General features: G+C 50.1%; 1 protein-coding gene across 1 annotated transcript; it reads left to right on the forward strand.

Annotated features, from left to right (window-relative positions):
* Positions 1-4,334: 4,334 nt before the first annotated feature.
* On the forward strand, positions 4,335-8,591 carry C6H10orf71 (chromosome 6 C10orf71 homolog). Its single transcript, XM_005348641.2, has one exon. The coding sequence runs from the start codon at positions 4,335-4,337 to the stop codon at positions 8,589-8,591; it is 4,257 nt and encodes a 1,418-aa protein (XP_005348698.1).
* Positions 8,592-14,618: the final 6,027 nt, after the last annotated feature.

Here is a 14,618-nt window from a genome sequence, read left to right on the forward strand (position 1 = left end):
AATTTTGTGTTAGTTTATTACCAAAAGTGTCTTTCTTTGAATTTCAACGCACAGATGTATGAATTTTAAGAAGGAGTTCGTCGGCCATCTGCCTTACAAATGGTACTATTGCCCTTTGGAGATGGTTTTTCTATTGAAGACTCCACAACTGGTTTCATGAAAACCTATCTTCTTCTTCATTCTAGATGGGCGGTGATGATGCCAGGTCGCAGAATGAAAAAATGTTTGAAAAACACAGGTCCTAGAAGCCAGCAGGGCAGGCACCTGCAGCCTCCACTGCCATACCAGGTAGGTGTGTGAGCCGGCTTTCCATTGTTTGCTGTAGCAAGCACCTGAGATGACGGCCATACAAAGGGGCAGGTCTGGTCTGGCTCGCTTGAGTGGACAAACACAGTGGGCTCCATGGTTTAGCCCTGTAGAGAGGAGTGGGTCATGGAGAAATGAGCCGTGAAGGTGGACGCTCACCTCTTGGCAGCCGGTAGGAAGTATGGAAGCGGACAGAGCCCCCCCCCTCTTAGAGTTTCTAACCTCTCCCAGCAGTTCCGGGCTCCTGGAGGACTAAGCCTTTCATATGAGGGTTTCCGGGGGACATCCTGATCCAAATCAGAGCCCAGTGGAACCAACCCGAAAGCCAGCGCTGGGAAATACTTTCTGTAGTTGACGAATGAGCCGGAAGTACTACTGGGGAGGGTTGGACTGAAGCTACTGCTGTGACTATTCCATTTGACTCCAGGTATCGTATAGAACTGAAGAAGGTATCTGCATGAAGCTGGTGGGCAGAAGTCATGTGGCTATTTTCTGACCATCAGTGAGCATCTCCCCTGTCTGTTTGGAACCACGCTGAGCCCAAGATCAGGTAGGGTTACCTGCGAGCAACAGCAACAGAACCTGAACACAAACACAGAAATGGTTCAGTGTGGACAGGGAACTCATGCCAGCTGTGGTGGTGTGTGCCTGTCATCCCAGTACTCGGTGGATAGAGGCAGCAAGTTCAAAGTCATCCTGGGCTATATGAGAACCCGTCTCAAAAACAGGGTAAGGGGCTCGATGTGTGGAGGCTGAACTTCACAGAGAGCATCTTGGGCATTTTCCTGCAGAGAACTCCCTGCGCAGCTGCAGGACAAACTGCAATAGCTATGAGCTCAGCTTGACTGTAACATCAACCTCAAGGGCATTATGTTAAATAAAATAATCTAAAAACAAAAGCACAAAGCTCAGTGTGATTACAAAGTAGAACTGGGGGTGGGTGGCAGAGCACTGACCTTTTGTAATTAAAACTCTGCCTTTGAACTCCAAGCACCACAACAAGTAAAGTACTCTTGGCCAAATATACCGGTGTATTCCTGCAATCCCAGCGTGACTGGTGGGAGGATCTCCAGCTGTAAACTTACACAACCGTCTCCTCTCAAACAAACGACTCAGAAAACCAAGGTAAAATAGAGGATGTGGGACCTAGGAGAGAGGCCAGCAGAGCCGGTGTTTCATGAACAGAGTGTCACTGTGAAGCTCAACCCATGCTAGAGAAGAGGGTGAGAGGGTTGCACAGCAGGAGTGTGCTAGAAACGGTTAAGATGGCAAACTTTAGTTTTGTTTGTTTGTTCGTTTTGTGAGACAGGGTTTCTCTGTGTAGTCTTGGCTCCCCTAGAACTAGCTCTGTACACCAGGCTGAGCTCGAACTCACAGAGAGGTGCCTGCCTCTGCCTCCCGAGTGTGGAATTAAAGGCATTCGCCACCACCACCCGACTAAAATGGCAAAGTATATTCTGTATATCTCACCACAGTTTTTAGAGAAGAGAATGTGATCCATGGTATTACTGAGAAACAGGCAGAGGCGAGAGAGCCAGGGAATGTGGGATCACTCAGAAAGAACAGAAGTCAGTGTCCTGACAGCGGAGGGAAGAGATGCTTTTGGAGCCCAGGGAGTAACCAGAGGTGCAGAGGGCAGTGGTGCCTTCAGGACTCCTGTAGGAATGAGGCAAGAGGGAGGAGTATCTCTGGGCAGGATTCTGAGATGACTGGCAACTGGTGAACAGACTGCCTGTGCTCCTAAGCTCCAGGTGCACACCGCAGAACAGGTGGACACGAACCAAGAGAATGGAGACAGAAAAGGGACATGCCAGTAGAAGGTCAGAGAAGGACACGGCAAACATGCATGCCCCCACCTGAACTTCTGGTGTCTGGTTCATCGGGCTCTCCAGAACAGATGCAGTAAAATTCCAAATGATAGACATACAACCTAAGGGCTCCCCCCAGCACACTTGGAAGCGCAGCGTTGTCAACTACAGGCACTCCTGCCCCACAGGACAGCTCTAGGTTTTAGGCGCCTTTTTAAAAACATTCAAACTTTGGGGGCTGACAAGATGGTTCAGTAGGTGACCGACTGGCAACCTGAGTTTGATCCCACGTGCCCATGTGACACAAGGAGAGAACAGACTCCTGCATGTTTGTCCTCTAGTCTCTACACGTTCTCGGTGGCACCTACATGCTTACACATACCTACGTACATACATACATACATACATACATACATACATACATACATACATACATAGAACTGATTTAAAATCAAAACTTTGATTTGTTTGACATCACCCTTCTGATTACCCTTCTTGAGGCCAGCTCCTGGTGCCCACCATTCTATCCTCTGTTTCAAGGATTCCCCACAGAAATGGTGTCACATCCACTCAGTCTTCTGTGACTGATGTATTACACTTAGCACGATGTCCTCCAGAGTCATCCATGTTGTCCCTAACAACAGACTTCCTTTGTTTTCAAGCATAAACAACATTTCCCTTTCATCCGTCTGTCCATGCAGATCTAGGCTGCTTCCATGTTTAGGCTGTTGACGGTAGTGTTGCTAAGAACGTGAGAGAGCGCTGTCTATGCGGGCCCTGGTGCGCTGCATGTGCATTGCGCTGGTTACATGCACATGGCTGAACTGAAGAGTTTTTATCATAATGTACGCATTTGTGTGGATGAGTGTTCTGCCTGCATGTATGTACGTGCATCATGTCGATGCCTGGTGCCTGCAGAGGTCAGAAAGGGCATCAGATCCCTAAAACTGGGTTGCAGGCAGTTGTCTACCCTGTCAGTACAACCTATACTCTTAACCCACGGGCCCTCTCTCCACCCCTAATTTACACTTTCAACACCAGTGTGCACGGGCCTTCTTTCCCCCGTCCCATTTTTTTACATTTCATCTATAGTATGCGCTGTGTGCATAGGTACGCTCAGGCCATGGTTTGAGGATGGACGTCAGAGGATATGGAGTGAGAGTTGCTTCTGACCTTTCACCATGTGGGACCTGGAAACCAAGCTCAGGTCCCCGGCCTTGTCAACATATATGTTCATCTGCTGAGCCATCTCCCCACGTGCCCCCTTTTGTTCCTGTTGGTTGACTCTGTACTAGTTAACCTAACAAACACGGTTTCTCAGTATGGTTCTAATTTGTAGTTCCCAGACAGTTCCTAGACCTGGTCACCATGAATGTCCTTTTTGGAGAAACACCTACGTAATTACTTTCCCTTTATCTACTTATTCTATATTTTTATAAGACAAAGTCTCTCTACATAGCCCAGGTTGTCCTGAAACTCACTATGTAGACCAGGTTGGCCTTGAACTCACAGAGCTCTGCCTGCCTCTGTCTCCCAAATCCTGGAATTAGAGGTGTGTGCCACCATGCCCGGTTTGCTTTCCCAATTTTTAAATTGAGTTCTTTGGTTTTATTTTTTAGGTTTGATGTTTTGAGGGTTTTTTGGGTTTTGTTATTCAGTTATAGACATTTCTTATGTATTTTAGATGTTAATTCTCTGAGATATGCAGTTGCCTTTTTATTTTGTTGACAGAAGCCTTTTAGTTTAATGTAGTCAGCTCAGCCAATTTAGCATCTGCTGTCTGTCACCTCAATCATCTTTCTCTTAAGACCTCGAACTGATTGGGTAGCATTCACTTGACATTACACAAGGCAATTTGCTTTGCCCAAAGTCTACTGGTTTTAAAGCTGCTCACAGCAAAGAAATACTGCCATGGCAACCTCCAGACTAGTCATCAGTAATAGTAGAGCTGGTTAGCCAAGTTGACACATGAAATCGACCACAGAGACCTTTATCCACCTAAGACTGGCATGTAGAATGTGTAAGGATGGATTAAGCTGGGTAGCCTAACCATACCCTGTGCTTCTTTTACAGAAAAAAAAAAAATCCTCACTTTGCTCCTGCATCTGGTCAACTCAAAGCTCTACCTTGTGACGGGCAGGTTTCTCTTAACTCCATCCAGAGTCTCACTAAAAGTCACCGAACAGCTGGCGGAGACCGTCCTCCTCAAGCCAACAGACTATGCAGGGAAACAGGAAGTGCACAGATGGGTTCAGTGACACCTCCAGTATTGGCAGCGTGCTGGACGATGCAGACAGGGAGGTGAGCAACCTCACAGACCGGGCGTTCCGGAGTTTGTGCATCTCAGAGGACACTTCCTTCCACGACTCTGACCTGGCTCTGTCCCCAGATGTCACCAGCCAGGGGTTTGGGACTTTTCACCAAGAAACGGTGAGCCACAGCAACAGAAAAAGTGGGATTTGGAGCCAGCTTCCTTCTCAAGGCACAGAGCATTCTGGCTGGGCAGCCACTTTCCAACAGCAACCGAAATATGTTCAAGGGGAGGAAAAGTACCCCAAAAACAGTCCCCCGACTACACCAGCCCAGAGGAGACTGGAGGTGCCCATTTCTGGCCTGAGGAGCAGCAGCAAGCCCATCTCCAAGGTCTCATCCTTAATTAGGTCTTTTGACAGGACAGAGAATCAACCTTGTGACAGCCGACCTCCTCCCAGCAAACCCCCAGCTCTCAAAAATGCCCCCAAGTTTGCGCCTCCCCCAGAAGGTGGTGTCAACTTCTGCTTCGATTCTGCCTTTTTGACTGTGAGGAGGGTACCTGCTGAAGTCTCCAGCACCCATCAGAGCAGCCACCAGCCTAGCAGGATCCCTGGAGAGCAAGAATCTCCCAAGAACCCAGAAGCAGCCTGCCACAGCTCAGACAGCCTCCTCCGGACACCTGACCTTGTGGCTGACTCATTTGAGCCAAAGTTCCCCTCTCCGCCTCTCAAGCCAGCTAAAGCTGAGCCAGGAAGAGGCAAGGAGTGGGTTCCCAGGGGGACTTTTCTGCACAGTGAAAATAGTGCTTTTGAGTCATGGAATAGCCACCAACCAAAGCTCCCGGAGAGAAAGGATACTGCGGAAACAATCCCAGAAAGCAAAGCTCCCAAACATTATGAGGACACACCCTTGTTAAAGGAGCCCCACCCTCCTGAGTCCAAAGCCTCCCCTTGCCAAGCCCAGGCTAACTGCACTCAGGAAGAGACTGGATCAGTATCAGGGCCTCAGTCCACATCTGGAGCCTGGGGGGCCAGGGATCCAGGATCCCAGGCATTCCCTGTAGAGGGAAAGGTTTTACAGATTGACCCTCAGATGAAGCGGAGCCAGCCCCCATGGAGGAAGCCAAAGATTGGCAAAGGAGGAACAGATGGTCCACGTGATGCTTTGGAAGACAAGAAACAGTCCAATAGGAAAAGCCTACCACCTCTGTATTCAAAGCTCAACCCTCAGGGTCAACTTCCAGAAAATGGTGTTCCGGACATGCCAGAGGATCCCAATGACCATTACAGCCCCCCTTTTAACATCAGTCAGCTCCTCACCCCAATTATACCCACCAAGCATGTCCTGGAATCCTCAGACACCCAACCAGCAGAGATCAACCCATCCCCTCCAGAACAGCTAAATGGGTACCAGGAGAAGGAGCCCAGTGAGTCTCAGTCTCGGGATAGCTACAAATCCAAAGCGCCCAGCCTGCTCTTCAACCTCAAGGATGTTAGGAAGCGTGTCAAGAGTACGTACAGTCCCTTGCCTCTCTTAAAAAGCTTTGATGAGAAAACCAGAGGTAAGCTTGATAGTGAACAAGAGCCTTTGAGCAATGGGGTCATCCTTCCCAATGGGCAGGAAGAGAACCCTCCCGCAGAGCTTTTGGAGGAGATGCCAGCTAGCATTTTGCACAGCAGTACCCAGAAGGATCCTGCTGTTAACTCCTCTGAGTCCTTTGCCGACAGCCACCTGGGCGTTGGCTTACCTTCGGCTGGCTCCAGAACCCATTTCTGCGCCAACGGGGAGGTGACAGAGGGGAACGGTAGTGAGAAGGGAGATCCTGATGGGACATCAGAGCAGGGTCCCTCTGAGCAAAGCTGGCACCCAGACTCCAGGGGACACCTTCCCCGGAAACACCTCTCCTTGAAACTCTACAGCAGTGAGTCTGAAGCAGGGCAGGCTACAGAGAAAATGAAGCCCCAGCAGCTGGAGAATGGGCTCTCGAGGTCTATCTCCCAAGAGACAGAGCCTGAGCAAGAAACGGGGCTCCGGAACCTACCCTTGAACCGGAAGTACTCCCCAGGGCCCCTGTCTCCTGAGGAGGAGGATGTTTTTTACAGCGATTGCCAATCTGATTTTACTCCGGGCCTCCAAACCAAGGTTAAATTCAGCACCAGCTCTTCGGATCAATCCTTTGCTTCTTTTGATGACCAGCAGAAGATGTGCTTCACGGAAGGCCCCTGGGACGACAGAGAGAATCACGGGAGTGCAGGTGACAATGAAAAGGACGAGAAGGAGACCGTGGTGGAGAAAAATGAGCCACAGCAATGTGCCGTAAGTAATGGACAGAGAGGCGTGGAAGCGCACAGACAGGAAGAAATGCAGAGAAAAGCGCAAGGTTGGTCGAGAGGGACACCCCGGAAGGAATCAGTGGAGGAGGTCAGTTTCAGAGGTTCTTGGGCAGGGGCTGATAAGGAAACGGCTCTGCCACATGCCAAGGACTCAAATCCCTTGCCAGCTTCTACCAACAAGCACAGACTGTTCCCAATTAAAGACAACACACTCAGAGCAACCCCAGTGATAAAACCTATCATCCTGCCTCTCCTGAGGACAGTGTCCTCAGAGGACTCACTCAGTGGTGGACACAAAGAGAATGAATTACCAAGGCAACGGTGGGGCGAGGATGCTGGCGGCCTCTGTGCCTCAGAAAGTCAGGAAATGTGTAACACCGCCCAATCCAGTAACATGCAGGGCCCACCGTGTGCGGTGTGTGAGAGCCTGGAAGAGGATCCAGCACACCCTGCAGCCCAGGCTGAAGCTTCTCAGCATGCCAGGAAGGGAAGTTTCTCTTTTCTACCACTGGTGGAAGAGGAAAGCAAGATGAAGCCGCCACCCCCAGATACAACAAGAGAAGCGCCAGCACGTGGTAAGGGCAGACCTGCAGACTCAGGGAAGCTAGCTGCCCCACAGCACATCCCCACCATTGCTTTACCCACAGATAGCTTAGAAGACCCACCTCTGTCCCTGCCACTCGACACCTGCTGGGAAGAACAAGGTTTCCAAAGCCACTTTCTGTCTGCACCCAGAGCAGGACCTTCAGGAAGGAGGCTGGTCCCCAGCGAGGTAGAGACTTCCCCCAACCCCAGCTCTCTAGGCGAGAGCAGCACGTGTTCTCCTGTGGCCAGCAGTGCTTGGGAAGAAGCTTCCCAGGCTGCTGGGGAACAGTGGCTGCGCCAAGAGTTTCAGGGCCCCAGCCCCTGGACCATCCCTGGCCCGGCTAGGCTTACCCGGAGGGAGGACATGACACACGGCCTCACATGGGATGCTGAAGGCTCTGATCCCCAACTCGAGCGGTTGGCAGATCTCAGGACCCTCTCTCCGAGAAGCGCTTTGATGGCAGACGCTGCTGAGAAACCCGAGCCCCCTGCTCTGCTGGAGAGGGCAGCGGGCAAGCCTCCTGCAGTCCCGCCCAAGACGGAGAAGGCCCTAAGGCGGGCAAAGAAGCTGGCAAGCAAGAGGAGGAAGAGCGATCAAGCGCCAGAGAAACACATCGAGGCCTGGGAGGGCAAGTCCTTCACAGAGGATGCGCAGGGGACAGAGAGGAGGCCGTTGTCTCCGGGAAAAGGTCCCCAACCCAGGTTCCCTGCAGTCCGCTCCCTGCCCCCACCCACGCATCGTCACTCGGTGTCCTGCGGCTGGGAGCCGGCGGGAAGGCGGCCTTGGGAGACCCAGCCCCTCATGCCCCTGCCCCCTTACCCCGCCACCCAGAAGGTGCTCCAGGATCCTCAGTCGGGACAATACTTTGTCTTCGATGTGCCTCTCCAAGTGAAAATCAAGACTTTCTACGACCCCGAGACTGGCAAGTATGTCAAGGTCTCCGTCCCATCCTCAGAGGAAGCCTCCTCAGAGCCACCTCTGCAGGATGCCCTGGCTGCTCCCTACCTACTGTACCCAGGCTTCCAGCCAGTGCCTGTAACCTCCTTGATGCCTCTGCGCTGCTCCTCTCAGCTAGCGGCTCCCACCTTTCTCAGACAGGGTTCCGGCCACAGACCCCAGAGCTCTCAGGGTGCTAGGCTGCAGCCTCCTCCCACTGAACATCTGGGTGAGTTCACCCAGCATGCCTCTGCCCAGAGGCCCCGTGATCCTCCCCATGGTCCAGAGGAAGAGGGTGCAGAAGCTCCAAACCTTAGCATCATCTCCACCGATGACCTAGAGGACTTTGCCACAGAGGGTGTTTCTTGAGAATTACAGCAGATTGCCTCCCAACTCCCCCCAAACCAGAAAAGCTTACAGTCACAGGACCTCTCCAACAATGCCTCTATCTACCTACTTACCTACCTACCTACCTACCTACCTACCTATCTCTGTCTACACACACACACACACACACACACACACACACACACACACACAACTTCAACTCATACTTAGCCATTTGAGATCCCTATAGTCCAAAAAGAAGTGGCGATCCCTGTGGGCTCCCTATGGCCAAGGTTCATTCCCCTCTTCCCCTAGCCATCTCCCTACTCTTCTCTGATCCCATAGTGGGATGGATATGGCATGGGACATCAGCCATCCTGAGAGTTACTGGGTTTGGGGCACCTCCACGTTCTCCTTCTCAGGGGTGGGCTTCCTCAGCAAGGCTCCCAGAAATGCTGAGCCCCACATTGGGTGGGAAGCACTCCACCAGGTGGACTCCACCACACCCAACCTGGGGTCATCGTAACACAGAGCAGCAGTCTTAGGTCCCCTCTGGTGGCACTGGCTAAGGACAGACTCACTGCAATCTTGCAGAAGCGATCGCTTGCACAGGGGTTTTCCTCATGGCGGGAACTTGGTCTCGGAAGGATCTTCTGATAAAGCAAAGGATACTACTGAAAATGAGAAACAGGTTTGCCGGTGTGGTCCTGTCCCTGGGCTTTTTGTCTTTCTTCTGTGTGGGTTCTCAGCTAGGAGGTGAAGGGTCATAAATCCTGCAGCCTCTCCCCCCAGAGCTGCCAAGAACTTCCTCTTGTGACAGAGACTCTGTACTTTCTCAGTGGAGGTTTGCTGCTTTTGTGCACAGGGGTGCCATTGCCACACCGGGGTGGGCAGTGTGGGCACAACTCACTACGTCTAAAGACAGGGTTTGGGTGATATTCTGAGTCAGAATTTGATTTCAGGATTTTGCATCTAATTATTTTCCTAGCAAGTGAAACCACACCTGGATCTCACGATGGCAAAAACCCCCACAGACCTCCACCTCACCCATGCCATTTGATCTGACTACACTAGTCAGCCAGATGATGACTGGTCAGGTGTTCAAGTCACTTGTCCCAACAAACATGGCTCCTCCCAGTCACTGACAAGAGACAAGACGGAGGTTCTGTTTGGGTGATGCTACCAAATCACCTCCAGGGTCCTCTCCACTATCTCCTCATCTGACTAAAATATGAAAAAAATCTCATCTTGAAAGTCTCAAGGCCCCTAAAAAAGAAGTACCTAACCAAAATTATGTTCCAAAGCTCAATGTTACCATAATTAGAGAAACTGTGACCCCACAAGGAAAACTGTCTGGGGCTGTTTGTTTGGGAAAAGCAGTCTTGAGGCAATATTGGCAGGGCTATAAACAGAAGCCGAAAGCTCATCGGGAGGATGATTGGAGGTCAAGGTCACCTCTCCTGGGTTGTAGTAGAGGAACAACAGGGCTCAGGCAAAGGGTGGCATTTACTCACACTGGGGAGCAGGGATGTCATGGCTCCGGGACCCCACAAACGAATCCTCGTTCACATTAAAGCTTCAGTGGTCCTAACTTCTGAGGATAGCTCAGAGAGCAAAGGTAGCTCCCACCCAGGGAGACCAACTCACTGATTTGTGATCTCCTTCAGTCCCTCCCTGTCAAGAATGACAAAGCTCACTTACTCGTCTCTACACTGTGGTGGTGGTGGTTGCTATTTGTCTAATTTCTTCCTTCTCTTTCCCTTCCTCTATCCCTCCCTTTCCTCCTGCCTCTCTTCCTTCCTTTCTTCTTCTCTCCCTCCTTCCTTTCTACAAAGCTTTACCCTATGATAGACACTTCAGTTGGACACTAAAATTACCATGATAAGATCTGGTCTCTGCACACTTGGAGTTCCAGCATAACAGGCAAGGAAGACAATTACCATCCCGTATGTTCACTAATTTAGAGGTAGCTCTGAGGAGCACCTAAGTCACCGCAGAAGGAAAGGGGGCTTCCTTGGGCAGATGGCATCTGAGCCAAGTCAAGACGCCCAAGGTGTTGCATTGGCTCATTAAGACTGAAGGCCTCCCCTACCATTTGTTTAGCAAAGATGACATTGATCAAATACTAAGAGATTTGTCATACCATACCAAAGTACATTAACTTAGCTAATTATTCATTATTATTTCTAATCAGAGCAAGAGCTGAAATTGTAGCCTCGTGGGATGGACTTGTTGATACATCCTTCAGCTTTTGAACTGATATTTCACCCACTTGGTTGCCCAAAAATATCCCTCCTTCTGCCACTATATCTAATGAGGAAGGAGTGAGAATATGAACAGGTGTAGCTGGTGGAGACTGTGGATGTTACCTACAATTCCTGTTTAGAAGATGGCCCTCTTCTGTGATCTGGAGCCACTATGAGTGTCCCCTGAGAGGGGACCTAAATAAAGAACACCTACCTCTCAAGGGTACCACTGAAAATCCTGGGGCTGTTTAGCTTAGCTAGACCAGCCAAGAGCTTACATGGTATAGTGTGTTCTCCCCCACTGAGCCTGATCTCAGTTCCCTAAAAGGTACCTCAGTGGCCTCGCTTCACTACAACACAGTCCCACCGTCACTAGGGAGGGTTTGTGCTAAGGGCCACCTATCTTCTGTAGGTGAACATCCTTATCACCTACTTGGTGCTTCAGAATATGCAAGTCCCCATACCTGCCAGCACTACCTCACCAGGGAGCCGACTTGGACCTAGAATTCCAGTCTGCATCATCCTTCGCCTAGGTGACGATGGCTTCTCTGCACAGTGAGTTGCGAGAGGCCTGCTACCCCTGCTGAACCTCCTTGTCAGGTTCCCAGAGAAGGCTGCTGACCTGCCTCCTACCTGGTGAGAGAGTGGCCGTGAGTCTGGTTTACACTCCGTGGGAGAACATCAGCTCTAACACCTGAGCTGCCGCCACCTAACGTGAGCAGCTGGGATCATTGGTTCCTTATGTCTGGGATGGACAACGGTAGCCAATCACCTCTTTACTAGGACAAGGATGGATTGGGACATCACAAGAGACCTGGCTTTTCATAACCCAAGTCCTTTGTGTAATGAGCTGAAGTCTAACATTGTGGCCTTATGCAAATAATGGGGGATCATTTACATGTAAAAGAGATCTCAGCCCAGACTGTAGCATGAAATTGAGCACAGCTGTCATGAAGGTCTTCCCCAATATGCAGGTATAAAGCCAAGCCGAGCAGATGGCTCTGGGCCATCCCACCAGAGTTTGTCACCAGTCCACTCCAGCTTGGCTTCCTCTGTCACAGTTACAGACCCCTCTGAGTAGAGGGCCCTCCCTGCCTTCTTCCAGGTATCGTGAACTGTGGTTAGGGAGGAGATCTTCCGTTCCCAGCATTCTAACCAACACAAGTCAATGCTGGAAGAAGAAAGGATTCCAGTGACCTCTCTTCCAAGCAGGGATGTGTACTAGTCCAATTTCATGAGGACGTAAGAAAAGCCTGAGTCTGCGTGCCATATGAAGGAAAGAGTTTTTGTTTGGTTCAGGTTTCAGACATCTAGGAGATCCAGACAATATCCCAATGAGAATCCCTGACTGACAGCCTGGTGGAGAACCAGGAGAGGAACTGGAAACTGACTGTACTCAGAAGAGGCATATTTCCCTTGCAGCTGTGACAAAACATCTGGCGAAAGCAGCTTAAGGAAGGAGCATTGAGTTCTGTCTCACAGTTGGAAGGGACAGTTCATCGTGTCGGGGAAAGCATGCTGGCAAGAGCACCAGGCCGGTGGTCCTGTCACATCTGCGATCAGGAAGTAAAGAGAGATGCGAGCTGGTGCCCAACTCTCATTTTTCCTTTCCATCCAGTCCAGGACACACGTGTCACTTGCATTCGGGTTAGGTCTTCAGTTAAACCTTTCACAGACACATCCAGAGATGTAGTTCCATGGTGATTTAAGCATCATAAGTCGACAGTAAGAATTAACTTGTCAGAGAGAACAAGGGTCTACATCCACTCTTCTATACCAGCCCTTTAGGACCAAGCCAGCAAGCCCTGGGCAAGACCAGCATTAAAGCCCTTAGCGGGCATGCTGCTCTGGTGACCTAACTGTCCTCTATTATGTCTACTTCCTAAAGGTTCCCCTATCTCAATCCCACCGTGAGGACCAAACTTCAAGCCCACGAATCTGTGGGGGACAAGCCACAACAAGCACTTCTGCTCCTTTGTTAAGACAGAAGATGGAATTGTTTTAACTGTCTCGTCCTCTTTCTTGGCTCAGGTGTCACTGCCAACACTGTCCTTGTTTTTCAGTCATTGGTCCTCTTGGGTCTGAGCCCTGACTCCCCTCTCTCATATTCATCCCTCCTTTGTGTTACAGTCCTTCTATCCCAGAGATAGAGAAGACTGTCTCTGGAGGCCTTGCTGACTCCTGCCCGTCTGCCTCTCTGCCTTCATGTTCGTGGCTCTGTTCAAATCCCCTGGATTTGGAGACTTTAAACCAAATCCCTTCTTTCTCATCTCTAAACCCCAGAGTTTTCTGAGTGACTTTGGTCTGGATCTCTGTGCTTTTACCGGCTCTCTGTTCCTCCATGACTAAAACTGAGTGTCAGGAGGGCATTCCAGAGTTACCCAATGGTCAGAGTCCCAACACCAGTTAAGGCTACTCAAGCAAAAGCCATGGTTGTTCTCACTTATACACATCTGGTAGCTTTGCTAGGAAGGAACCACTGCACACATGAACACTGCGATATGATCTCAGGGGACCTCCACCCCTTCCATCTCGCCCACAGTTACCATATTGGCACTGTCCAGCACGCTGCTTTAGTAGAAGATGGATATTTTCCTTTTGACCAGCGCTCATCATCACTAATCATCAGGGAATGCAAGTCAAAACCAGAAGGAAATACGACCTCAGCCCCACTGTCTTAGCTGCCACCAAGACAACAGCGGAAAGAGGGGGGACCCTCTTGGAACCCTTGTGCTCCATCAGGGAGAGTGTGAAGTGGTGTTGTGGTTTTGGTCAGAAAGTTTCCCAAGGTGAAAGTGAAAGGCTGCTCGGTCTTAGGATATGAGACCTAGTTGGAGAGAGAGGTCACTGTGTGGAGTGCCCTTGAGGGGACTGTTGGGACCAACTCTCCCACCTCTCCTCATCCTGGCCTCCATGAGCTAAGCAGTTTCCTTTGTCACATGATCTGCCTTGCCATCGCCACAGTTCTGAAAGCACTGGCGTGGGCTGACCATGGACAGACACCTCTAAAACCGTGAGCCAAAATCAGCCTTTCCTCCTGCAGTCTTGTTTCTCACAGGTGTTTTCTCACGGCAACACAGAACTAACACACATGACGAGACCATCAGGCAAAACGGTATGGTAGGTCCTCAAAAGTCTGAATATATAGTTACCACACAGCACGGAAATCCGACTGTTGGTGGCTCATACTTATTGAAGTGTTGCTAACAATAGCTAAAAGATGAAAGCAGCTCAGGTGTCCACTGATCAATGAATAGACACAAATACATGGCATACCCAAACAGTCGAATAGCATAGACCTGCAAAAGGGAAAACATTCTGATACACGCTCTAATATAGACCAACCTCGAGAACCTTACAATCTGTGAAAGAAATCAGCCACAAAGGGACAAAAGTGTGAGATTCGACTTACATGAAAGACCTAATACAGTGATACTCACAGACAGGGAAAGCAGAATGATGGTTGCCAAGGACCAAGAGAGAAAGTAGATGAAAGTTGCCTAGTAGGTCGACAGTTCCATTAGCGAAGATGAGACAGGTGTGGAGAAGGATGGATTTGCTTAATGGTATCTAATTCCCACCAAAATACTATAAAATAATAAATCATATATATTTAACATAATTTTAAGAATAACAACATACACACACATGCACATACACACATGCACACACACGTACACACGCATGCACACACACGTGCACACTAGTAACATTAGTCCTTTGCCCTAAGTAGTGCTTTCTATTCAGTCATGCGAAACATCCCAGCACAGCCTCGAGCCCCGAGGAAACAGCCTTCCCTTGCCCAGTTCATCTCCACTTCTTC

The sequence above is a fragment of the Microtus ochrogaster genome, chromosome 6, assembly GCF_000317375.1.
Source record: "Microtus ochrogaster isolate Prairie Vole_2 chromosome 6, MicOch1.0, whole genome shotgun sequence".
NCBI classification, from domain to species: domain Eukaryota; kingdom Metazoa; phylum Chordata; class Mammalia; order Rodentia; family Cricetidae; genus Microtus; species Microtus ochrogaster.

Bases quoted from the DNA above. Each gene is read 5' to 3' on its own strand.
- C6H10orf71 (XM_005348641.2), top strand. From the start codon at position 4,335: ATGCAGGGAAACAGGAAGTGCACAGATGGGTTCAGTGACACCTCCAGT.